Below are 25,617 nucleotides of genomic sequence, written 5' to 3' on the forward strand. Positions count from 1 at the left end.
CTTTCACTGTATCATAGTTTCCAGTTCATGGGGAATTACCATGCATTAAGGCCCCTTGCAACAATGTGATAGCAGTAGATAAAGGATGACTTGTCATCCAGATCCACAAATGAATTAGGTGAGTTGTCCAAAGGTGCACAGGGCATGAACACCCTAAACAAAGCCGGGTTCCACTCAGCTCCGTCCCGCTGCGTTTTACTCTGCACGTAAATCTGAAGCCACATTTGGAAGCAAGCTTTCCTCACTGTGGAACTAGCTAGTTTTGACAGCATCAGCAACGATGAGAAAACAGCACGCAACAAGGAAGGGACTGGTTCTGCTATCTGGTCCTGGGTCCTAGTCACAGCCCCTTCTCTGAGATCCACGATGCTCTAAACTCCCAGAGACTTTCGCTGGGTTTTCTATTTTCTCTCAATAGTCTCCTGTTTTAACACCATATTTTCATCATGTATTTATTTCAATAGTTTCAGTCTGAGATCTCATGAATGCCTTTTATTCCCCAATTTTCCTCTGGTTAAATTAATACCGTTATTGGGTCTCCAGTCATTTCTTCCAGAACCTTCCATGAGATCAACACTGGAGCCTTTCTACTCTCCTCTCATATATCAACTGCTTTTCCAGGCATTTTTTTTAAATGGCATGAATATCTGAGTTCTAATTCAGGTTAATCCTTGTAAGCTATTGGCCCTCTCTTCCTTGCTGTCTGGTCTAGAGTCTATCACTGCCACCAAAGCATCAATTCAAGGGCTAGCTTCCAGTGCTAATTTTAAATATGCAAGTACTCTTTGCTTTTGGTGTCTGTTCCTGGGCTTAAATTTTGCTTTAAATGTTGTCACTCTTCTTAGGAGAAATCGTTCTTATCTTTCTAAACTCTGAAGCCCTACTATGTCACTTCAAACTTTGTCAGTGTGATCCTTTGGGTGGCTGGTTTTGTTCCTGTTTTTTAATCAGAGTAAGACCCATTCATATATTTTGAGTTTTTGGTTTGAAGCCCACTTGGAGTGAATGCCTGTTGGCCATCACCTCTCTGAGGTCATGCCAGGCTGCTGGACCTGAGCCTCACAGAGGGGCATTTCCTGTGCACCTGCCTCGCCGAAGGAATAGAAGACACAAGCAGGCTGGGGTTTAAGTCTAAAACCTGTCTCTTCTCCTGCTTCTTTAACTTTGCAGCTGAAAACACAAGTACCAAATAGTGATCAAGAGTGAAGTTTTAGTTTCCAGTCTCTTGTCAATAGAAGGACATTTGTCCCATCCCTGCTTTATTTATTTCTTTATTGTTCATTTACTAATTTGTGCACTCCTGCCTGCCTGGCTTACAATGGCCTGAACTCAGAGCCATGCGCATGCTAAGCAAGCACTCGGCCACTGAACTACACCAGAGGGTCTCACTTGGGTACTACTTTGAACAGCAGTGTTAAAAGCTAAGTATGGTGGCACATACTCTAATTTCAGGACTCAGGAGGCAAAGGCAGATGAATCAGGAGTTCAAAGCCAGGGCTAAAGAGATGGCTGAGTGGTTGAGAGCATATGCTGCTCTTCCCGATGATCAGATTTGATTCTCAGCATCCACGTGGCAGCTAAAAACTATCTGTAACTCCAGACCCTTGGGACTCTAATGTCATCTTCTTGTCCCTAAGGGTACCAGAGATATGCGTGGTCCATACACATACAGGCTGCCATAGCACCTAAACACATAAAATAAATAAAATAGTTTAAAATGAGCCTGGATTATACAGAAATGCCATTTTTTAGGAAAATTAAAAATGGATAAATGAATAAGTAGCAGGTCTGCCTTTTTCTTATAAGGGTAAACCTTAATTAACATCTGCATTGCAAAAGGGCCCCGCAGCCCCGCAGATGCACACACCCACAGACCCGCAGACCCTTGACTTCAGCCTCAGTGTCTTACTTGGTTTCTGTACCTCAAGGATGAAGGATGGTTTTGCACTTGACTATGTGTACACAGCTTCCTGCATTTCCATTTTATTGATATTGCCCTATCTAGAACATCAAGTATCAAATTGCATGACCAGTCCTCTGAACTGTGTCACAGCCCTCAGCTCCCTCTATGCCACCAATCTGAAACATGGAGGGGCCAGTCTGAACCGCTGTTAGAATTGAGACAATAGCATGTTATACAGTGATGCTAAAATACACCCAGCCCAATTATATCCAGCAATCTTAGCAGGAAAGAAACTCTAGGATGTTCTTTCTACAGGTAGCTGCTACTGCATGATTCAACTGAGTGACAAGTTACTTAAAGTCACTTAATGACTGAGAGTCTTAGTTTACTTCTCTATAAATTAAAAATACTAAAGCTTCCATCTTAGAGTTAAATGCGAAATGAGAATTATACAGACATGCTTGGCACTCTGCCTATCACTTACCAAGCCAGCACTCAACAGTATGTGCCAGCCAGGTGGTGGTGGTGGCGGCGCACTCCTTTAATCTCAGCACTTGGGAGGCAGAGGCAGGCAGATAACTATGAGTTCGAGGCCAGCCTGGTCTACAAAGCGAGTCCAAGACAGCCAAGGCTACACAGAGAAACCCTGTCTCGAAAAACCAAACCAAACCAAACCAACCAACCAACCAACCAAGACAGTAAGTGCCGTTCTTGCTCTTCATTTGACATGTTATTATGGAGTTGTAATGAAGGGTACTAACAGGCACACAAGATGCTTATCAAAAGTGAGAGCCAAATGCAGACTTTGGGATCATATTAACATATCCTTAAATTAAAATACACAAATGTAAATTTCATGACCATTAAGAGTTCCAATATCTACTTTTAAAAGCTCAATAATTAATGGTGTAAAGGACACCATAGTTAGCAACAAGGTGGTGGTGGTGGTGGAAAGAAAAAGGATTAAGAATGCTCTGTACAAAGATTCACACTGGGCCTGAGAAGATGGCTCCCTGTGTAACGTGCCGGGGCTGTGATTGGCCACACCTCCAGCCCCACCAGCTCATATGTGATTCTAGAGGTTTGAAGGTGAAACAGGCGTTCCTTGGACCACGCTAGCTAGCCAGAGTAGCTGGGTTAGTGAGATCTAGGGTCACATGAAACCTTGCCTCCCTTAATATATAAGGCGGAGCGAAATTAAGGAAGACAGATTTGACTTCCAACCTCCAAATATACATGAACTCATGTACACACACACCTGCATACGTGTGTTCCCAAACACATGAAAACATACATACACATACTTATGTGCACTCTCCGCACAAAACCGGGTCAAACAAGCTAGGTGAAACAACAACAACAACAACAACAACCCAAACTAAACTGTTTTTAATGTCTATAGCAGTATATATTACCATCCTAAAAACAAAGGCATTAATTAAAAATTATATATGGTCAGGAACACCTTTACTTGGTAGTACTTTGTCGGCAAGCAAATGGATAATGTATATGAGTGTAAGTAATGAGCCAACAGCTTCATACAACTATTCAATAATTTAGACATCTTACAAATGTAGCCTAGTCATTTTCCACATTAATAGTAAATTAATATGAGAACAAGCTATTAAACACCAAGGGAAACGCAGCTGAAATGACGCAACAAAAGCTACTGATGACATCACCCAGTGAAAACCGGAAGCATCCATATTTTATTGTGTAATTTTGTGGACTGACTAGCACTTTGTACAATGCCTGGCACATGGTAAGCCTTACCAACCAAGAGGGATTGACATGATCCTTGAAGCAGGGAGTTATAACACACTTTGGGAAAAGGAAACACACAAACCAAGTTCTACATGGGTTGTTGCCTAACTAATATAGTGATAAAATTCAGGACCAAACATCTTTGTTGTTATACAGTTAATGGAAGCTAAAATAAGTCTAGTAGGGGCAGATTAATATGACCTGGAGGAGGCAGGAAAAACAATGCCCTTAAGGTGATCAATGATCTAAAATGGAATAATTCTGTGGAGTCTAAACCTATCACAAGTGCCTATCACATGCCAGGCTTGATGCTTACTGTCCTGTGGGTCATTTGATAGACTGAGACGAACAACCAGACAAGAACAGGGTCAAAGATTGCTCCTGGCCAACTGGCCACACAGAGACATGCCAGGGAAACTAAATGCTACCTTTCTAGTAACAACGTGGATGACCATGGGTTGTTGCTTTAAATCACCAAGTGGGTCTTTTTTTACGGCATCAGGGAAGAAGTAGTTATTTGAACATATTTACTGTTGCAAATAAAATCCAAAGTCCACAAAGATAAAAATGTAAGCTACCACTAATTTCAAAATCAAAGAGTAAAACAATCAAAGTGGTTTTCCACCTTTTATTGGATTTTTATGGTAGGTTAAATAGTACTAAGATACTTTAATTCCAAAGTCAAAGTCAGGAAATAATTGAGTCTTCAGAAAAATATGAAAAATATTCACACACACACACACATAAACCCAAACAGCCAATATTCTGTTTTAAAGAGTCAATTCCATTATATCAAACAAATCTTTTTTATTCCCTATTTTGTTTTTCTTTTTTACAAATATATTTATATTATTACACATATATACAATAAATTACCTACAGCAAGAAGAACCACAAAACAATCAGGAATTATATAAATGCTACATTCATAGTGTTTTGGCTATTTGTATTTGGCAACCTTGAAGAAAACATCTCTTCTACCTTGGTGAGTCTAAAATTCTGAATGTAAATCAATATCTATCATATCTCGTCTTTATCAACTTAAAACATCTACCTAAGAACATCTTAACCCCTAAACAACTAAGCTTAATTGTAAAACTAAACTATCTGGGAGACTTGAGAAGGAAAAAATGCGTATTTTTTCCCCGTATTTTTCAGACTATAAGACGCACCTAACCATAAGATGCTCGCAGTTTTTAGAGCTGTAAAACAAGAAGAACAGTAAAAATAGCAAACGGACCATAAGGTGCATCCTAATTACACCCCCCCCCTTTTGGGGGAAGAATGCATCTTATGAAAACTACGGTACCTGAGTAAGCAGGAAGTGCAGGTTAGCAGCTTCCAAAAAGAGAAAATGACAGACAGTTCGCTGCCTGACCAGTCAAACCTCTCTATAACGATGGATAAAGAAATTGTGGTATATTTACACAATGAAATACTACTCAGCCATGAAAAACAAGGGAATCTTGAGATTTGCAGGCAAATGGATGTATCATCCTGAGTGAGGTAACCCAGACCGACAGAGACACACATGGTATGTACTCACTCATAAGCAGATATTAGCCACATAATACAGGACAACCACACTACAATACAGAGACTGAGACATCAACCAAGGACAATGTATGATGTGGACCTAGACCCTCTGCTTAGATGCAGTAGATAGGCAGCACGGTCTCCTTGTGGGTCCCACAATATGGGGAGTAGGGCTTACTTCTGACATGGCCCCCCAGTGTTGATCCCTTCCTCCTGGCAGGGCGGCCTTGTCAGGCCACAGAGGATGAGGATACAGGTACTAAACAAATCTTATGAAAGAAAGTTACTACTTTGGAGGTCCTAAAATAATCCATTAAAATTAATATTAATTTATTTTATTAATTAAAATTAATAAAAAATAAAAAGAACTAATATTTTAAATTCAAAATTATTTTTTTCTCAGAAGTTTGCTTCAGCTTTTATATACGTACTTGATTTTTCACTTTCAGAACTGGCTTTGGTACTTGGATCCCCTTGCACCGAGATCCTTCACCCAGCTGCGTTACTGCTTCCCCCCCCCCCCATTTCTCCCTATTCACGTTATAGTGTTCTTCCAAAGGGCTCAGTTGATGCCTGCTTTACCCATGCTCCTGAGGCCCTTCGGGTGGTTATCTTTTGTGATCTCACTTAAGGGCAGAAGATCCACTGGACAGTAAGTTGATACATTCCATTTATCGCCTGACCACTGGAGCGTCCAGCCAGTCACCCTACACTCACCACTTTCCTTCAAAAGGCCACTACCTACAGTGTTCTGTTACTGCTGGCAAAGCCCCTCCCACCACACGGGGTAGTAGAAGTCAGTCGACTGGAAGAGGCTCAATTACAGGCTCTAATTAAAAGACACGCACACTGAAAAGAGAAAGTTGAAGGAGCCACGAGTGCATGTGCTAACTCACTGTGAGTTATGGCGGAGAATCGGCCTCTAATTACGGTACCCATGGCTGGGCCATGAACCCCTAGTTCAAAGGGCGTTACAACTTGTAGTGAATCTCAGTTAACTTCCTACCCCAACTCTTCTATAAAAATTGATATCACACTAAAAGGAGTAAAAAAAAAAAAAAGTCATGGGTGCCGAAATATTAATTTACTTACTGAATGTTTCATAAATGTACAGTTGAAGAGAAAGGGAAGAAGTCGAAATGTTTGATTTACATTAAGGTCTAGTGACCTCATCAGCTATTCTGATCACACACTGATGCCTTTATCTTAATAGTCACTTGAACTACCCTTCTGTGTCATGATAGCGTTGTGGACATACATATGGAGAGCTAAAGCAGCCGGGACATTTTGCACTGTGTCACCCGTCCACAGGGATCAAAATCTGAGGGTTAGTGACACTATTTATAACCCTATAATAAACCATGGAGATGCTCATGAGCTAGAAAAGACTGTCTTGCACTGGAGAGATGATTCTGTCGATAAATCATTTGCCTCCCAAGGGTGAAGAGCTGAGTTTGGTTCCATAGAACACATGTAAAATCCAGGCTTGGTAACACGTGTTTACAATCCCACGGATGGAGAGAAGACAGAGACAGGCAGATGCCTGCAGCCCACTAGCCAGCCTTCTTGCTGACTTGGTGAGATTCTAAGCCAGTGGGAGACTGAAATAAATGTGGAGTGTGTCTAAGAATGGTGCCAAGCTGTCCTCAAACCTCCACATGCATGTACACACAAAGGTAAAGAAAACCAACTATGCAGACATGTGCATATATCATGTGCACACACACACACACACACACACACACACACACACACACACACACACTTTCTTATGTAATCTAAGTCAAAAAGGAAAGTTGGGGAACTTAATAGGTTTATTAGCCCATTGAGACTTGATGTCGCTGGATAGCTATCATAAATATCAACAAAAAAGGCAAAACCTTATTTTGTCTTAGATAATAATTCTTTTTTTAATTCTTATAATTCTTGCACATTTTATTTGATTTATTTCTGCAGTGTTAACCTATGCCCTAATGTGGTTATTCACTCTTCAAGGGTGGAAAGTAAGTTTTAATTCTTTCATTTCATATCTAATGCAATACATAACTAATTATTTAGGCATGATAAGTTAATGTATATCATTCATGTGTGTTTACTATAAAATAATGAACCCTTGTTCACGCATATTCTTTTTAATTTGGGTTTGTTTGTTTTTATTTTTTGGACAGTGCTGGGGACTGGACCCAGGGCTTGGCCCGTGCCAGGCTCACGCACTCCCACTGATCCATATCTCTGGTCCTTCCTGTTCCCTTTAGGTGAAGGCTCCCCTGGGTCCTGCTCATTTTCCTTTGTTTCTATTCTTGGTTTATCCTTCCAGCTATTCTTCTGGCAGCTTCATGTCCCACCCACAGGACACGGTCTCTTTTAATCTGGTCATTGAAGTTGCAGTTGCCCACATCAGTGCCCAAATTACCTGTCTGTTGTTAATTTTATCTCCCCTAGATGCCTTACTATATTGTTTTCCACACCCATTCTCTCTCTCTCTCTCCCTCCCTCTCTCTCTCTCTCTCTCTCACATACACACACACACACACACACACACACACACACACACACACACACACACGCTCACATATGCACACGTCCAAGGCTCTTTCTTCTCTCGTCCATCCCTTCCACTTTAACAGCTTTCCCACTTAGACGCGTCAGACTACCCTTCTCATTTCTTTAAAATTGCTCCTAAAACCCACCTGAGTAAAAAAAAAAAAAGCCATTTAACAATTCCACCCACAGGGTGCTGTAGAAGAGATGCTGGCTTTGTTATTCCTGTTGTTTATACTAAGTTTTCCAGGCATAGTGGTGTTCCCTTCCCCTCTCCTATGTTAAATGTTCTGTGCTGTTCCAATGTACTAAACGGCTAGTGGAAGGCTTAATTTAGTCCTCTTGATTGAACTGAAATAATCTAGATTTTTCAAGTTCTTCTTCATTCATCTTACTAAGAACACCTTTCAAAAAATAGAAAAAAGTCCAAATATCCTTTACTTTGACCCTTTCTTCCTTTCCCACATGTTTGTGTATGTGTGTGTGTGTATAAGTATGTTTCTGTGCATATGTCTGTGTATGTGTGTGTTTGCATGGACCCATCCACACCATGTGTTGGGGTGTGCATGCATGCTTCCCCCCTCCCTTCTAATGTAAATATTCTAAACCTGATTAACAGAGAGCAATGCTAATGGATTTCAGCCACACAACTGAGCTCTTTAATTGCTTTTCAAATTACTCATTTGTTTTCAGGACTTAGAATGAACAAAAAAACCCTAATTTTGTTGTTCATTTACTATACTTCTCACAGACAATTTGTATTACCTTAGTATTTTTTAATTCCCCTGCCCTTGAGGATATGTTTCAGTCCAATAGTTTCACTAGACATTTTTCCTTTCTTATACATGGTTATTTTTTTTGTCCATCTGGACACTCATCTCTGTTTACTGTGGTATTTACCAAAACTACCTCTAACCTCAAAGCAAATAAAATAAGATTTCATCTTTGTCATTTTTGCATTTTCTTCGCTTTTTGGTTTGCAGCACTTCTAGGTTTGATTTTAACATTTAATTGTGTCTTTCTACTTCATCAATGGTGGGGGAATAACTTGTTTAGATATAATTTGACTGAATAACTCATTATTCTAGCCTTATTGTCACAATAAATTAATTGAAAAAAATCACATAAATTACATGTATGCATGAATAAACAGGAATGCATGTATAATACTTATACATAGTTATAATATTTTAAAGGTTATATATATATATATATATATATATATATATATATATATATATATAGTGTGTGTGTGTGTGTGTGTGTGTATGTGTGTGCTGTTCTTTGTGTTCACTAAGAACCTTCCCATTTTAGTGTGTCACCTGCCCTTCATAATAACCCTAAAAAGTCTGTGTGTAACTGCAGTGTGTGCATAAAGTCATTGTCAATATGGAAACTGAGGCTTAAAAGCCTCATGGACTTTTCTGTCAACTGGTATTTAACTTTGTTCTTTTGCCCAACAAAATCTCATCTCTCCCATTATATTGATACAGTTAAACTCACCACAGTGGCCATGTCTCTCCAGCAAAAGCTGCAGAGACTCAGTTGAAGGCTTGCTTAGATGTTGCCATGTTTAATTATATAAAATAAATTATTTTCCATGGGAGATTTTACAAGGCTTCACCTGTCTTAAAATCTCTTTATGATGTGAAATACATAGGACATTACATACTTATGAGACTTCTTATGCTCTAGTTATGTGTGGGTCTAAGAAACTGTATCAATATTTATCTCTCAGAGAAATGCTCCCATCTTTGTCATGGTCCTTATTGCTTTAATCACCAAGCATTTTAAGCACTGAAGAATCACCGTGTGCTGAGCACCATGGAGGATGCCTAACCGACCCCTGTCTCCACCTTCCATCCTTCTGACCTCTTCCCCAGTAATGTCTCTCTCACCCACACTGCTCTACCATGCTTGCCCCTGTTTTGACAAGTGGTCACCTCCTGCCTCAGGACTTGGGATGTGACAGCCCCGTCCAACCGGTTCGATGTTTAACACAGATAAGTGCAAAGAGAATCTCTATCAGCCCTTTGGTTCCACCATTGGTGCTTTGTGAGCACTTAACTCCCCACAGTGGCTATCCCTCTCCGGCAAAATCTGCAGACTCAGCTGCAGGCACGTCTAGGATGGCACTTGTCCATACCTACTGCTATACATTAATTACTCTACAAGCTTTCCAGGCGCTCCAATAAGGATAACAATGCACAGCTAATGCATAAAAATAACTAGATCATACAATTACAATCAAAGAAGTATACTTAGCCAAAAACTCTATTTGTATAAAGCTTCTTCTCTTTTCCGCCTTACACCTCAATGTGGTGCATATAGCAGGAATTCAGCTATTATCCTGTGAGGCAATGATTTAAAACAAATCAATATTACAGCCAAGTGTTGCCAAAACCGGGAGTTCACACCCATTCAAGCAGTGAGCATAGATACTGCTCTTTCTGGTCATTGCAAAGGAAACTGTGTAACTGGGATATGAATGTGTATTACTGCCTTTACCACTCTTGACCAACTTACTTGTAACAATCAAAGAACAGTTTCTAGGCTCCCTGTATTTGGTAGCTATGAGATAAGCGCTACAATTGTAACCATTGTTGCTATGCACAGTGCTGGTTTTATGTTTTTCCTCTTTGTGTAGTGAAGGGCACGCTATACATTTACAGTTCTACATTTATCGTTGAGCACTAAATACTTATAATGAACATGTTTAATATAGGTAACATATAAAAAGCATCCATTAACCAGCTGTACTCTTGGCCCTACCTTGGCCTCCTCAGGGGCCATCTCACACAATCCTCTTGCCTTTGAATTGACATTTCCCATAAGTCCAATGGGCTTCTATATCCTTATATGTTCACGGAACATTTTTGCTTCCTGCTTGTGATAAAGGTCTTCTTGTTGTTTCCTTATTTAATGGTTTGTGATATCCTACCAACTCATGTTTTTTAAGCATATTTTAAAGCTGATATTTGTTTCAGTTATATTTATGGCAATAGATATTACCATTGTGTGTCTCTGATTTTGTTTCACTTATTTTTAAAAGAGGTGAACATATCAATCATTTAATTTGTGATTCACATTACATGGTCTTATTTTTAAAAAGTCACCCCCTAACCTGAGATCATAAAAATATTTTCTCTGGTTTTGCAAGAGATTTATGCCTTTATCTTGCAAATCTGTATATACATAAACCACCTGAAACTAATTTCTTTATATATGAACAAGAATTTGATTTTTTTTTCCTAAATAGCTAATGCATTTAATGCTCCATCCACTTCCTGTCTGATGAACAAAGATAGATGCCTGCTCTCCTGAGGTCTCTTTGGGGACATTTCATGTAGGGTCTATTAATTACTGAAGCCTGGTAATAAATTGGCAAGATTGTAGGACAAGCCCACCTCCTGTAACCTTGTACGCGTTGCGTTTGTGGTTGTGTATCGCAGGTTGTGTATCACAGTACCCAGACTGTTTGCACCTCGTGGCCTTTCAGTGTTTCAGAGGCATTTTGGAATTGCTTGTCAGGTTTAAAAATTAAAAACTTGAATATAAGACTAACCAACACACTTTGCCGAAATTCCCAATGTGAGAGTCACTGGATCCGTTTCAGGCAAGTGAAGGCCTCATGCTGCTGATGGCTCCAGTATGGCAACAAACCACCCTTCACCGCTTAGCTAGGCCTTTTAAAACATCTCTCAAAAAATGTTTAATCTCTTTCTACATAAATAGTTTATGTATTTTTAGAACATTTATCTCTGAATACACGTTTTTTGCCTATTATAAACAAAAGTATTTACAATCCATATTTTACTGGAGTTTTGTTTTGTTACTCTGGGAATAAATAGCACATGACTTAAGTAAGGACTTTTTTTTTTTTTTTAATTACCATGTGAGGCAGTATTGGCTGAGGACATGGCCTGCCTGGATACTTTGGGTACTTTTATATGTAAAATCAAAACCAAACAAAAACAAAAACACAACCACCCTGTATGTGACAGTTAAACTATTTTCCACTTTTGATCTATGCTTTTATACTTACATCTGCTTTACTTTGTTAGCCGTGTAACTCACAAACTTGATTACTTTTCTATTTCTTTATACTGGTTGCTACAGTTGACACTAAATAGTTTTCATTAGGTCGAGAAAAGTCTTGTTTCGTTGCCAGTTTAGTATTTTTTAAGCATGAAAGAATGCTGAGTCCTTCTGTCTGGAATTTATCTTAGTGTGCTAATGCGGTAAGTCAGTGAGCCGCCTGAGCTCCACCCGACCCTGCGCTCGCGATGACCCCACGTTATAATAACATAACCTTACTTTGACACACAGGAGACTTCATTTTATTGCTATTTTGCTTAAAATTTTAGGATGCAAAGTCATGACAGCAACTGACCTGGACTACTCTTTTTCACCGTGCTGGTCTGGTTTTGGAATCAGGATTATAACAGAGCATTTGTTCTTTCTTGTGTTTTTTGGCATTTATGTGTATATTTAGGGGAATTCATTCTAAAAGCTGTGTGGGTCTGGTATTTTCTTTGTGGGAAGATTTTCAAGAGCTTATTGGGCATTTTAATGTTGATGAGATTCCCTTCTTCCCTATCCCCCGCCCTCTCCCTCTCTCTGTTGATTGGATAACTTAGGTTATTCTAACACTGATTCCATGCAATAGAAACGTTTAAGCTAATAGCATAAATATATGCATATATTTGTCTTGAGAAGTAGTGGGTCCATGCAAACCAAGCAGTAGTTACAGATAGCTCCACATATGTGCCTCCCCGTTGATTGTCATCATACAGAACAAGGCTGGCGCACTCCCATCACCTGCAGGAACTCATCCCACTCCTCCCCAGTAGCTGCCATGCCAGATGTACCTGCTCTGACCTCAATCATCATAGATTACCTTTCCCATCCTTAAATTCGGCATGACTGGAGCAAGCCATTGTACGCATCTGGTTATGTCTTTCAGCACTATGCATGCGCATCATGCGGGCGGCGGGCCGTTCTGTGCTCCTGAGTCACACTCCCTCCCATGTGGGATGGACTCACAGCATTAGGGAAGTATACCTACTCGCTCCATGTCAAGGGGCACTTTGAGGTACGCTTGCTGGAATGTGCATGTGAGTGTGCACATAACAACAGAATGCATAGTCTTTAGAACTTACAGTAAACACAAATCCATTCATTATAAACCAAGGAATACATCAATAGGCATAAAATAAGCTGCCGTTTAACTTTAACTATGTGCCCCATGATGGAGTTTGAAGCACTTGTATGATATTTTACTCCTTTTACTATTTAGAGAGTTTGGCTCAGTTGGAGGAACAATGCTTAACTGTATTAGTTGCGTCCATGTGTTTAGCTTAGCTCCCTTAGCCTTTTAACCTCTACTATTGAAGTGATGGCTCCTTTGTTCTTACTCAGATTATGTAAGATCTTTGCTTTCCTACTAACCTCATCAGAGGTTTGGACATTTCACTCCTGTTCTTTCTCTCCATTGGCTCTTCACGTGATGCTTCTTTTAAAGTCTCTGCTCTTAGTTGTGACTTTTTTTGTTATAAAATAGAATTCTACTTCCAAATAACTTACTAAGCCCCCGTATTACCTGTATGATTTTAAACATATTCCCTGGGTTTGGTTTGGTTTTGCAGTAGAGTCTCATGTAGACCAGGCTGGCCTGGAATTCTAAACAAAGCTGAGCATATCCTTGAAACCCCATTCTTCCTGCCTTCACCTCCCCAGGGCTGCTATAGCACGCACAGATGACACCCAGCTGCCATGTGCAAGTATTTTTAACTTCTATTTTTAAGCTTTCTCTGTGCCGTGCTTTGTTTTTAACTTGAAATTGTATTGATTTTTAAAAGACAATGTTCTCACTTAAAATGTATCTGAATTCTACTCAATGAATATGACTTGTGTGGTCTTCAGTGTTTAATTTGCCGACACTTGTTTTTAAGAGGGGAGAGCACGAATGGGACAGGTGAGAAACTGGCGTAGAAACATGATATAAAAAGAGAAAAGACACCATAAAACAAGATGCAGCAGGCCAGCAAGGGCAAGTCTAGTGTGCTTGGAAACGGAAATCACACAGGACGCAGAAGCAAGGATGGAGACAGGCAGAGAAGGCAACAGCCCCTGCTGGAGCTGATGCAGTTACCAGTACCACAGGCCACTAATGTTTGCAGAAGTGCTCACAGTGACTTCAACTCAACTTGAAAGGGATAACAATTGAGATGTAATCTGAAAAAATAAATTAAATAAAAATTTTAAAAGGAAAGTGATAATGTTTCACATTTCTATACTATGGCAATTGATAATTGGGAAAATAAGAGTGATTAAGAGCAGAGAGTTTATAACATTTAGATTATTTTATTTTTTCAATGTGTATGTGTTGGTATGTGTACCATGTCCATAAATGTGGCTAAGGAAATTGGTTCCTCTGGTTATAAGTGGTTGTGAGCTGCCTGATACAGATGCTAGAAATTGAACCTGTATCTTCTGCAAAACCAACAAGTGTTCTTAACCACCAAGCAGCTCCTCCAGCTCCAGAATCAAACAGATTTACAGGTGAGAACAACATAAAGACCCAAGCAAAGTATCATTGAGGAACCTGCTGTTCAGTCTTTTTATTAAGTGTTTGACAGAGGGTCAGCAAGATGGCTCAGTGGGTAAGGGTACGTGATGCCAGAAAGTCTGGGTTCAATCATTAGAACTCATACCGTGAAAAGAAAGAACTGACCCCTGCAAGTTATGCAGAAGAGTTGCCACAGGTGTATACACACATATGTGTGCATTCTATTTACACATAAATAAAATAATGAAATAATAAATGTAATTTTTAAGAAAACAAGACATTGGAATAGTTCTCATATATAAAATGTTCAATGTCTAGAAATCCAAATGAGATATAATAGGAAATTACATCTGTGCCATTTGGTAGGTAAAGTGGTTTTGACTGTGTCTTTCTACTTTTTGAATATTTAATAATTTACAACTTGACTCGATTTCAGCAAAAATATAAAAGCCTCCTCTTAGATAGAACTCTGAGGCTTGAACGTTAAGGCCAAATATGACACAATCATGCTTGTGCACAAAAGCATTCCTAATGTTGAACTTCTCAAAGCACATTGCAAACACAATGAAATTAGCAGCAAAAAGTTCAGGACTGGAGGGAGGCACAGACAATCTGAGGATGGTAGCTGCATGTGGGGCTATGATGAGTACCAGGGGGGAGGGAGAGAAGGAGAGAGGAAAGGAAGGAGGGAGGGAGGGAGAGAGGGAGGGGAAGAGAGGGAGGGAGAGAGAGAGGATGAGGGAGAGAGAGAAAGGGAGAGAGAGGGGGAAAGAGGGAAGGAGGGAAAGGGAAGGTAGAAAGAAGGAGGGAGAGAGGGAGGGAAAGAGAGAGGGAAAGGAGAGACAAGGAGAGTGGAAGGGAGGGAGAGGGAAGGGAGAGAGGAGGAAGGGAGAGAGAGGGGGAAGGAGGGAAAGAGAGAGGAGGGACGAGGGAGGGGAGAGAAAGAGGGACAGAGAGAGGGGAAAGATGGAGGGTGGGAGCGAGGGAGGGAGGGAGAGAGAATAGCTTCTAGGCCCCACGCCTAGATATTTATGCCAACGCCATTAATTCTTTTCATACACACTAAGCAATTATTATACACAACAATAAATCTGGAGGGCAGATTGGCCTTGGCAAAGCAATTTAATGTATTCTAATAGCATCTTAAGTCTTATGATCATTTTGTCATATAAACTTTCTACTTAATTCTTACATGTGGCGTGTTTAGAGGGAGCCAAACCATTTATTTTGCTACTTGTATAAGAACGGCACAAAACTTAGCATCAACACCCTGAAGTCAAAAAGAATGAACTTTTTCTCAACCTTGTAGTTTTCAGCCTAATACGGAAATCCTTATGCTCTAAAAGCAATACAAAAGAAATCTAGAGACTGACCACCTTCTAACCTGTTATTATGTGCATTGCTATTTTCGCCACAGGAGCTATGGTGATAGAGTTTTGGCTCTCAGACACTTGAAACAGACCTCTATATTAAAGTTGAATTTTGAACAGTTAAAAACTTCAAAATATCTTAGCTTATCTTAGCATTCCTATTTCACATTTAACTCTAAGGCATGAAAGCACATTTTGGGAAAGCAATCAGTATACCTGTGAATTAACTTATCATTCATGTATCTGATGTGCACTCAAATATGTCTATCAGTAGTTCTCAACTTTCCTAATGCTGTGACCCTTTAATACAGTTCTTCATGCCGTGACCTCACAACCACAAATTATTTTGTAGCTAGTATATAGCTGTAGTGTTGCTACTTTTATGAACTGTAATGTAAATTTCTGATATGCAGGATAAAGATATCTGATATATAAATTCCAGAGGGGTCGAGACCCACAGGTTGAGAACCACTGGTCTATACTGGTTTGCTTGCTTTGTTTGTTTGTTTGTTGTTATTTCGAAGTACTTATGTTCATCTAACTATGCTTACCAAGCTCCTAGAAATAAGCTGGTCAAATACCGGGATTTGTTTGAGGAAGTGAGAAGCCACTGAAGCATGTTAATTGACATTATTTAATTTATATGTGTACGCTTCCTACTGAGACCCAAAGACGGCATTAGGAGGCAGAAGAAGAACATGGCTTCACAAGGAGGCCAGTGAAGTAAAGCAGCCCTTGACAGATGCCTTGACAATTTTGGTTAGAGGTGGCATCCCCGGGGCTTCCTGATGGCTTAGGAGGGGTAGAGAGGGCCTGGGAAGGACTTGCCAGTCTTTCCCTGAATAACTGGACACAGGGTGCTCCCCTTCATTACAATCGTGTGTGTCTGGGAGAAAGATGGGTTTTAGGAGAGAGAATCAGCACACACATCTGAAAAGAGATACGTATGCATAAGTTCAACTTGGTGTAGCCCACATGACTCAGAGTGAGGCTGGGTAGGAAGGGAAAACAGATTCTTACCATGAAGATAGTCACTGCTATTTGTGACCATAACTGAACACACGGCCCATTCTGTTTATCTCAGAAGCTAAGCAGGGTAATGCCTGGTTAGCATTTGGATGGGAGACACTTACTGCCCACAAATAGCTCAGCTGCCTCTGCGAAGTAAATAGAAGGAAAAACCAGGACCACAGGGAACCAGGCACCTCCTGGCCTATACCAAGAACGGAAAAGACTTCTCAAGGCAACAGTAGGAAAAGCCTGGAAAGGGATGTCACACACTCAGAGGGGCATTGAGGAGAGTGCTGCCTTTGTGACTAGAGCTACAGAAAAAAGGGCCACAAAAAGCCATTGTCTCCATCCTGGAGACCAAGTCATGCAGACTTGGCAGGTGCTTGAGAGAGCTTTGGAAGGGAGTCTTCACAACACAGGGCTTGGAACTTCAAAGAGGAAACAATGATTTGAGTTCAAATGGAGAGAAAACATGAACAGCAACACTACCGTCAGCACATGTCCTCTGCCATCATTGTGAGAGGGGCTTCCCTACCACGGGGTGGGATGAGAGCTTGGGGAATGTCCCAGCAGACGCATGCTCCATGGCATGTTATCCGTGTTATTCCTGAGAGGAAAACAGTAACGTAAACAGGTTATGAAGTATGTTCTATGTAATCTGTACTATGATTCATGTGCACCAGTCATACGGAGGATAGAGAATGCCAGTGGTGGGAACTGAGGCTCATGAGGAGACCTTCTGGAATGGCTGGGCTCCGAAAGTGGGTCAGCTGAACAGATTCACTGCAGAGGAAAGAAAGAGAAAGTCTGTCCGAAGGTGGGCAGGACAGCTGTGAAGACAAAGTCAACGTGTGTGAAGGCAGAGGCACTTGCAATCTATAATACGGTAGGGGTCAAGGAAAGTGGGAGAAACTTAGAAGCCCATATCTGAAGGGTTGCATATGCCAAAGGAAAAAAGATGAGCACATTCTCCCATGTGGATGGAGATGCAGAACCTCTCAAAAGCTCAAACAGGAAGCCACAGGGGAGGGAGGTTTGTGTTTTGGATCAGTTGTTCTCATTGTTATGTACAATGGGACTGAAAATAGAATACAGTCAGAGCAAGCAATTTCATGGCCACTTCAGTAGTTCTGTGAAGGATAAATGGAAAGTAAAATATGGTGAATGGGGTTAAGGAAGCACTAATATACTAAATATGCAGAAACTAAATTGGAGATGGCCAAAATGGAGACAGCTTGATGTGGAGATAAAGGAAGAAACTTCAAAGACAAGGAAAGGTAGCAGTGATAAGAGTTTATAGTAAAGATAAGGGGTTCAAGTTTGAATCTGCTGAGGTTGAAATCTGTGGGAGTCCATCAGACAACTTAGACCAAGTTCAAGACTCAGCAGAGGCATTTGAACTGGACACGCCACTGTTCATTAAAGTTTGCTTCGTTAGGGAGCTAGGGTGATGGTGCAATCGATGGCCCTTGCAAGAGTAATTTTAATGCACTGGTAAGGATAGCGTAAGCTGAAATGAGAGAAACTGACAAACCATCCTGAAAAACAAAATAAAACAAAACACAGGAGGACACCACGGACATGTTCTCCCAACATCTATCAAAGAACAGTAAGGTCACATGACAACCTTCTGAGGTACTGATGAGGCTTTCAAGCCTTCATCAGTGAACCCAGCGAGCCCACACTTTTTCACGTTGCAAATGTCAGGACCTCTCAAGGCACGTGGTGTGCAGCAGCAAAAGCTAGGTGTCCAGTGCACTTCCTCTCTGACAGACTCTCCCATCCGTGGACATGGTATGTAAATATGCAAATTTACATCATAGTGGACCTTTGAGGAGCAATAAGGAAAGGGAACCCCTCAAACACTGTATTGCAAAGTCTCATGAGAGATTTTGATTAGTAACCATGGGAACAAACCACAAGAAGACATTGTGCTCCTAACTTCGGAAGACATTAAGCAAGGGAGATGGGTTCAAAGTCATTTCCAGATACTTTCACTACATGACAGCTCCCTATAATTAGCTTTGAGTGTCACACACTTTGCCTTTCACTCATGTTGGGGACTATATGGTAGCCTATCTCTAGCTTTATATACACACTTAAATCTACTCAGTTACGGAGTTTCAGTCCAATGGCAAGCCTTTCCATCTCTGGCAGAATTGAGTTCCCACCAGCATCCCTGTGTGATCATGAGTCACAGTTCAGAAAAATCTGAACTCTTGAAAAAATCCATGCCTGGGCTCTCTTGTCTCCTGTCATCTCCTCTTTGAAGCCTCAGCAAGAAAAGATGGGAATGGCACCGTTGCTGGAGAGGCCTTCAGAAAGCAAAGCATCTAAGGCAAAAGTCATGGAACTCGCACTTCATTCCCCACACCACACCTTTGGGCTTTTGGCAAAGTAAATAGTAACTTCTCTTTTACCTGGTATGCCCCCACGAGAAATAAAATCACATGTCACTTATGATGGAAAATCACAAATTTAAAGTGACTAGCCAAATAAATGTTACAAATAAACAAATGTAAACAAATAAATACTATATAATAATATCATTTCTTCCCACTAACATATTATGTTTGTAGGATTGTTTAAATTGAAACCTTTATGCATGTTTAGGGAACTTTGTTACCATTCCAAATAATATATAGTCCTAATTTGAGAGAGTATTACATACAAATTTAGAACTGAGAGAGAATAATGAATTTTAAAGTAACAATCATAATAATAATGAACATACTGGAAAACACTCAGACGATTATGAAGAAAGGAAAGATTTTGAAACCAAGTCCTAATATTTGGTCAAATTAAAGCCATCTTGCAAGCTTTTTAAAATAAAGTTTCAAAAGAAGATAAATTATATATAAAAAGTTGTTTTGGCCATTGATAGCTAAGTACTTAAAAGCCATCATTGTGGATATAAGTACTTGAGGAATATTTTAGTGATTTATGAAAATGTAGACTATAAATAACCTTCTAGCTATCATCACTACCTCAGCACCAACTAAAAGGCAGACCACGGCTTAAGGGTAAGTTTTCTTGTTGGGGATTTAGCTCAGTGGTACAGCCTAGGAAGCATAGGCCCTGGAAAAAATAGACCCAAGAATGTTCTAGACCCAAGAATGTCCTTCTAGACAAGTCATTCCAACTGAATTAACCTGCTCATAGTCTTCATGTGTCTGTGTTCATTTTTAAGGATTCTGTCTCAAGTAGAACGGATAAATGGTGCAATTTCTAAGTATCAGAATATATAAGCCACGAATGTATAAGCGAAAACAGACATGGACATTTTCAGAAGCTATTGACAAAGAAACAAATGGTCTAGTCCTGATCGTAAACACAGAAAATCACAGTTACGCACACATTAATGCAGTTATTCTTACCCATCGCTACACGCTGGTCACATTAGCCACAGACACGCAAACTCCTACAAAAAGGAGACAAGCAACTCTCTGCACAAATGTTTTATGGAAATCATATTATGCAATGTTAAAAACAATCTTAAATTTGTGTGTGTGGTGTACATGTGTACGTGTGTGTGTGTGTGTGTGTGTTTGTGTGTGTGTGTGCAAGAGCCTGTGTATGTTTGTGTGGGGACCAGAGGTCAACATTGGGGCATCTTCTTCTGTCTTTCAACACCTTATACTTTGAGGCAGAGCCTCTCACTGGAGCTCACAGTGCCAGCTCATCTCGCTGTTGAGTACACCCAGGTCCCTTTCTCTTCATCTCTCTGGCTGGTACACTTGGCTTCTATGGGGGCTGTGAGGAGCCCAACTCGGCTTCTCATGTTCATACAGGAAGCATGTTACTGAAGCTCTTGAGCTCCTTATTATGCAATATTTAAAAACATAAGACACTTTAGGAACAGTCTAGAAATTTGAATGTGGCCCCTTTTGTAGTAGAGACTTTGGGCTTATATAATTTCTGCTAGTGTATCTAATTCTATTGGCTTAGCCAATGATTTTGTGGCTTAGCAAGAAAAGTCCTTGTCTAAGGAGATATCAAAATATATATGCAGTGTACTTGCAGGTGGCTCAGGCTGAATTTCAAAATGGTGGAGAGAAGAAGAGAGAAAATGGGAAAGAAAGGTGACAGGGCAGGAGACAGGGAGCAAGGATACTCTAATCTGGAAAATCGCATAAGTACACAAACTCACACATTCCTTATGCTATCTCTTACATGTTTATACAGGCTTAAACATGTTTAAAATAAAGTGCTGGAGAGAAGCACATGTCTTATGATTCTAAGTACCTCTTGTTTCAGGACTGCCAGATTGGACGTGATATCTAAGCTGGGACCACTGTCCAAAGTGTGTTCTCCCAGCTGTCTCCATCAGTCCGACAGGATCTCATTTATTTAAATGACAGGAGAGCGCAGACGTACTCGGGCAGGGGAGATAGGAGAATGGCTTCAAAGTTTGGGAGTCTGCCTGTCACGCAGATGCCACGCTGGGTGAGCATGGGCTCTGCATAGCCCATTCCACTCTCCCCACTGGCTGCCTGATGGCTATCTGTGGGGAGATGCCGCGAGCCCTCCCAGAGAGTTTGAGTGCAGAGACAAGATAAGGAGCATACAGGAACCCTGCCTGGAAGGGACAAGGATCTCCCTGGGGTTTTCATTTGGATTGGATCTCCAGATAGGAGCAGGTAGGGAAGTGGAGGTGATAAAGCCGGAAGCAATGGCAGTCCACAGAGCCTGTTCAGCTTGGAGGAAGGACGGCACGCAGAATTACAATTGCATCGCTAATGAGTGTGTTTCTCCCACTTATCGTGCCAAAAGAAACACGGACAGAGAGGCGGTACTCTGAAACCGAGGGAAAGGAATAAACATTAATTTTGGAACCCAGAGAGTGAAGGCTCTGAGACCGTGTCTTTAAGCAGATAAATGGGGGGGCGCTTCGAAAAACTCCTGTTGTGCAAAAGTATTTTCCCTACTACCCAGAAGACAAAGCAAAGCAGTGCATGCTGACAATACTGAATTAAAAAGACACCCCTACCTAATTTGTTACCCGCCAATATATATATTCTTTTTAATTGACTCTGAGCCAACACGTTGGCTCATTCCATCTTACTCCTTTGTCATTATCTCTTTGCCATACACACAAGTCATAGCTGGGGATTTCAGTGTGCCGTGGAGTTGCGCTGAGATTCCAGATCTCAGTAGGATTGGCATGAGAGCCAGTCTCTTCAGTCACAGAGCAGACAATGTCCCAGGGAGACTGGAATCAGTCCTATTTTGCACCATTCAAGCCAAAATGCTACTTATCAGGAACCAAGTAATTGCTAGCTAACGGCTATAGGGAGAAACACATTGCATTTCAAACTCCACATCTCTTGGCACACGTGACAATAGTAGATAAAGCCATACAATAGGAAGCTTGACTATAAGGTGGGGGACTTTTTTTTTTTTTTTTGAGGATGGCAAATGGCAAAGGTGAGAAAGGTGAGTTACCTCATCCGACTGGGAGGGACTGATTCTGGGCATGGGCGACACTTGGGGCGTTTTCAACTGCGTGTTGTTGCCGTCTTGAATGAGCTCCCGGTGCACCGTCTGGATGTGGCTCTGCAGTTCACTCTCAGACTCGAACTTGACATTGCAGCTCGAACAGCGCGTCTTCAGGGCCCCCGCCTTGCCTTTGCTCTCCATGCCACTCACATTCTCACTCTGGCCCAAGCCTGGTCGGCTGGCGCCAGGAGGGAGGCTGAGGCCCGGGCTGCTGCTCTTACTGAGATTCACACAGCCAGCACACAGACCGTATGGCAGGCCGTTGATGTCAAGTTTCACCAGATCTTGCTTGGAACGGAACTCTTTGAGGCAAGAGGCGCACTTATACAGTTTCTGGACGTGCTGGCCACGCCCAGTGGTCTGCACGGTGGACCCATTCCCAGTCTTCTGCATGTGGAAGGTCCCGTGGATTTTGAGTTCCAAGGTGGAGGTCACAGTCTGCATGCACACCACACAGCGAAACCCGGTCAGGGAATTCCTCAGGTCGGGGTGCATCTGGCAGTGCTCCAAAAACTCCTCTTCGCTCTGCAGGGGCATCTTGCAAATGCGACAGTTTCCGGTATCCAGGCTCTTGCTGTGTGTGACTTTGTGTTCCGTGAGAGTTAAAAGGGAAGGGAAACGCTCTCCACAGATCGGGCACATGTAGTGTTTGACGGGGCCTAAGTGGGTCTGCATATGTTCACGGAGCCCGTTCTCAGAGAAGAAGGTTCTAGAGCAAACGTTGCACTTGTAATTCCCTTTGATGAGCTCCGCTTTCTTCTTCACGATGGCACTCTCTCCGGGTCTGATGTTGTGGTCCCGGAGCTGGTGGTTCTGCAGCAGAGTCTCCATGGTGTAGGCTGCCCCACAGATGTCGCAGCCGTACATGGGTTCAGAGCTGTCCACGTCCTCCTCGCTCCCATCATGGCTGTTGTGGGACTCCTGGCTGTTGGTGAGCAAGGTCTGTAGCTCCGCCTCCTCTTTCTGCACCTGCTCCGAGGCCCCATTGGTGCCGCAGTTGGGGGTCTTGGTTTCAAAGACGCAGTGCTTCTCCCGCAGGTGCTTCTCCAGGAGGATGACGGCGTGGAAGGCCTTGCTGCAGAAGCGACAGTTGTACTTCTTGCTGTGCGTGGTGATGTGGCACTGCAGCTCCACCTCGGTGCCGAAGGACTCGCCGCAGAAGATGCACTTGTGCACCTTGCCTTGGTTCTCCAGGTGGTTGTGCTTGACGTGCAGCTGCAGGTCGGTCTCGTTGCGGAAGTCCCAGTTGCAGGACGTGCAGCGGTAAACTTTCTTCTCGTTGCTGTGTTTCACCGCCAAGTGCAGCTGGATGGAGACCTTCGAGTCGAACACCTCCTGGCAGAGGGTGCAGCGGAAGAAGACAAAGGTGTGCATGTCCAGCAGGTGCTTCTGCAGGTCGTCCACTGAGGTGAACTGCTTGTCACAGCTCTCGCAGATGTAGTACGTGGAGGTGATCATGAAGTGGATGGTCACGTGTTTTAGCAAGGACTCTTGGTTGGGGAATTCTTTGTTACACTGAGGGCAGGTCAGTTTCGGCAGCACGGTGTCCAGATGGGTTTTAAGGTGGGTCTGGAAGCTGTCTAGGGACGTGTACTTAGCACCACACTGATTACAGATATATTCTCCAGCAGGGCGGGCAGGGCCACCTCCCACTGCCTGCATCATCTTAAGAGATGTCTGCTCTATGGCCACAGGAGACAAAGGGCTCAAGGCCCGGGATTTCTTCCCGTTGTGAATATAATTCAAGGCCAAGGGAATGTTTTTATGATTCTCCTTAATATGCTTATTCAGTTTCAGAACACTGTTGAATATTGGCGAATTTGTACAATAGGAACAGGAGTAGACTTCAACTACAGGCTCTTTTGGAGTCCCAAGCACAGGGGACCCAAACCGGGAGCCACTGAGGTCACAATGGACCTGTCTTATATGCTCTTCGAGGGAAGAGTCAGTGAGAAACCCCATGTAACAATGCGGACAAAAGAAGGCATTGCTGTCCTTGGCTGCGGGGTTGGCAAACCCGTGAGAACACCGGATATGCTCCTGAAGGGTATTGAGGTCGTTGACAACTTCGGAACAAAAGTTGCACTGATAAACGATGGCAGGCATGGCCGAGACAATCAGGCCTGGGTCCTGAGCTTCGTGCACTTGCTTAAGGTGTTCGTTTAAGTTATAGAGTGAGGGCAAGACCTCCAAGCAATACTGACAGATATGAGCCTGCTCCGGCTTATCTAAATGCATAGTTTTCAAGTGAATCTGCAGAACCGCCAGACTTGAAAATAACTGCTTGTTGCAGTAAATACAGCTGTAGGTGACCTTCGCCTGCTTACTAGAGGGGCCGGTCAGATCGGAGGTCTGCTGCGCGGCACGCTTCCTCCCTCGGCTCTTTGGAATCGGCGGTGCGGCCTCCACCATGGTTGAGCTGTCCACCGAGAGGTTGGAATCTGGAGTCGTGCTGGACACAGAGGTGTATCCCACAGTGACCAGGGAAGGGCTGTTGCTGTGGTTGCAGGACTCCGGTTGCTGGTGACTGTCCATGTGGCTGTACAGCTCCTCCACGGTGAGGAAGCTCTCGGAGCAGATGCTGCAGGCGTTCTTCTTCTCGCCTCCGTGTACCTGTTCTATGTGGTTCATGAGAGGGGTCTCCTCCATAAAGAGTTCATGGCAGTACACGCACTGGAGGGCTGCTCGGTCCTCATTGGGGGAGCACTCGGGGTGGCACTCTGCTATGTGCTTCTGGAGGTCCTCGGGGAAGTCAAAGCCTTCCTCACACTGGCTGCACTTCTGAGTGTCCTTCATCTTCCAGTCCTCCATCCTTGAGGCGGACTGGGAGCCGTCCTTGCTGCGCTCGTGAACTTGCATGTGCCCGTGCAGGGAACTAGAGGACAGGAACCCGCGGCGGCAAATGGCACACTTGTATGGCTTGTTGGACGTGTGAGTCTTTAAGTGGATCTTCAGGTGATCGCTCCTGGAGAAGGCCGCGTCGCACTCACTGCAGTGGTACTTCTTGTCCCCCGTGTGGAGCTTGATGTGCCGGTCGCGGCTGCGCTTGTGTTTGAACAGCCGGCTACAGTAGGTGCACTTGAAGGGCAGCTTGTCGCTGTGGCTCTGCTCGTGGTGCTTCAGGTAGCTGAGACGGCTAAATGACTTGTCACAGAACTGGCACGGGTAAGGCAGTCCAGGGCCACCTTCTTCCTCTCCGAAATCACAGCCTTCTCCATGGCTGGGTGAAGTCTGGTCCTTACTGGAAGGCGAGGAGGCTGGCCAAGAGCAGGTGGGGTCGTCCTCAACATCAACTCCATCTGCAACGAGGGGCAACAGGGAATGTCAGTACACATTTTGGGAATTCAGGAGTGAGGCGCTTGTACCGTTTCAACATGTACAGATACTTGGGCCATCTTGAACCTTTCACAGGGAAAAAATAA

The 25,617-nt window shown here is 42.6% G+C and overlaps 1 protein-coding gene across 3 annotated transcripts in view; it reads right to left on the reverse strand.

The window, feature by feature from the left end:
* Znf521 (zinc finger protein 521) overlaps positions 1–25,617 on the reverse strand; it is a 286,676-nt gene that overhangs the window by 134,485 nt on the left and 126,574 nt on the right. For all 3 annotated transcript variants that reach the window (XM_051163356.1, XM_051163355.1, XM_051163354.1), the window contains one exon: positions 22,142–25,494. In XM_051163356.1, coding sequence (XP_051019313.1) covers positions 22,142–25,054 — 2,913 coding nt within the window. In that variant the 5' untranslated portion in view covers positions 25,055–25,494. The remainder of the gene's footprint in view (positions 1–22,141; positions 25,495–25,617) is intronic.

Source organism: Acomys russatus, chromosome 20, assembly GCF_903995435.1.
Source record: "Acomys russatus chromosome 20, mAcoRus1.1, whole genome shotgun sequence".
Classification (NCBI taxonomy): domain Eukaryota; kingdom Metazoa; phylum Chordata; class Mammalia; order Rodentia; family Muridae; genus Acomys; species Acomys russatus.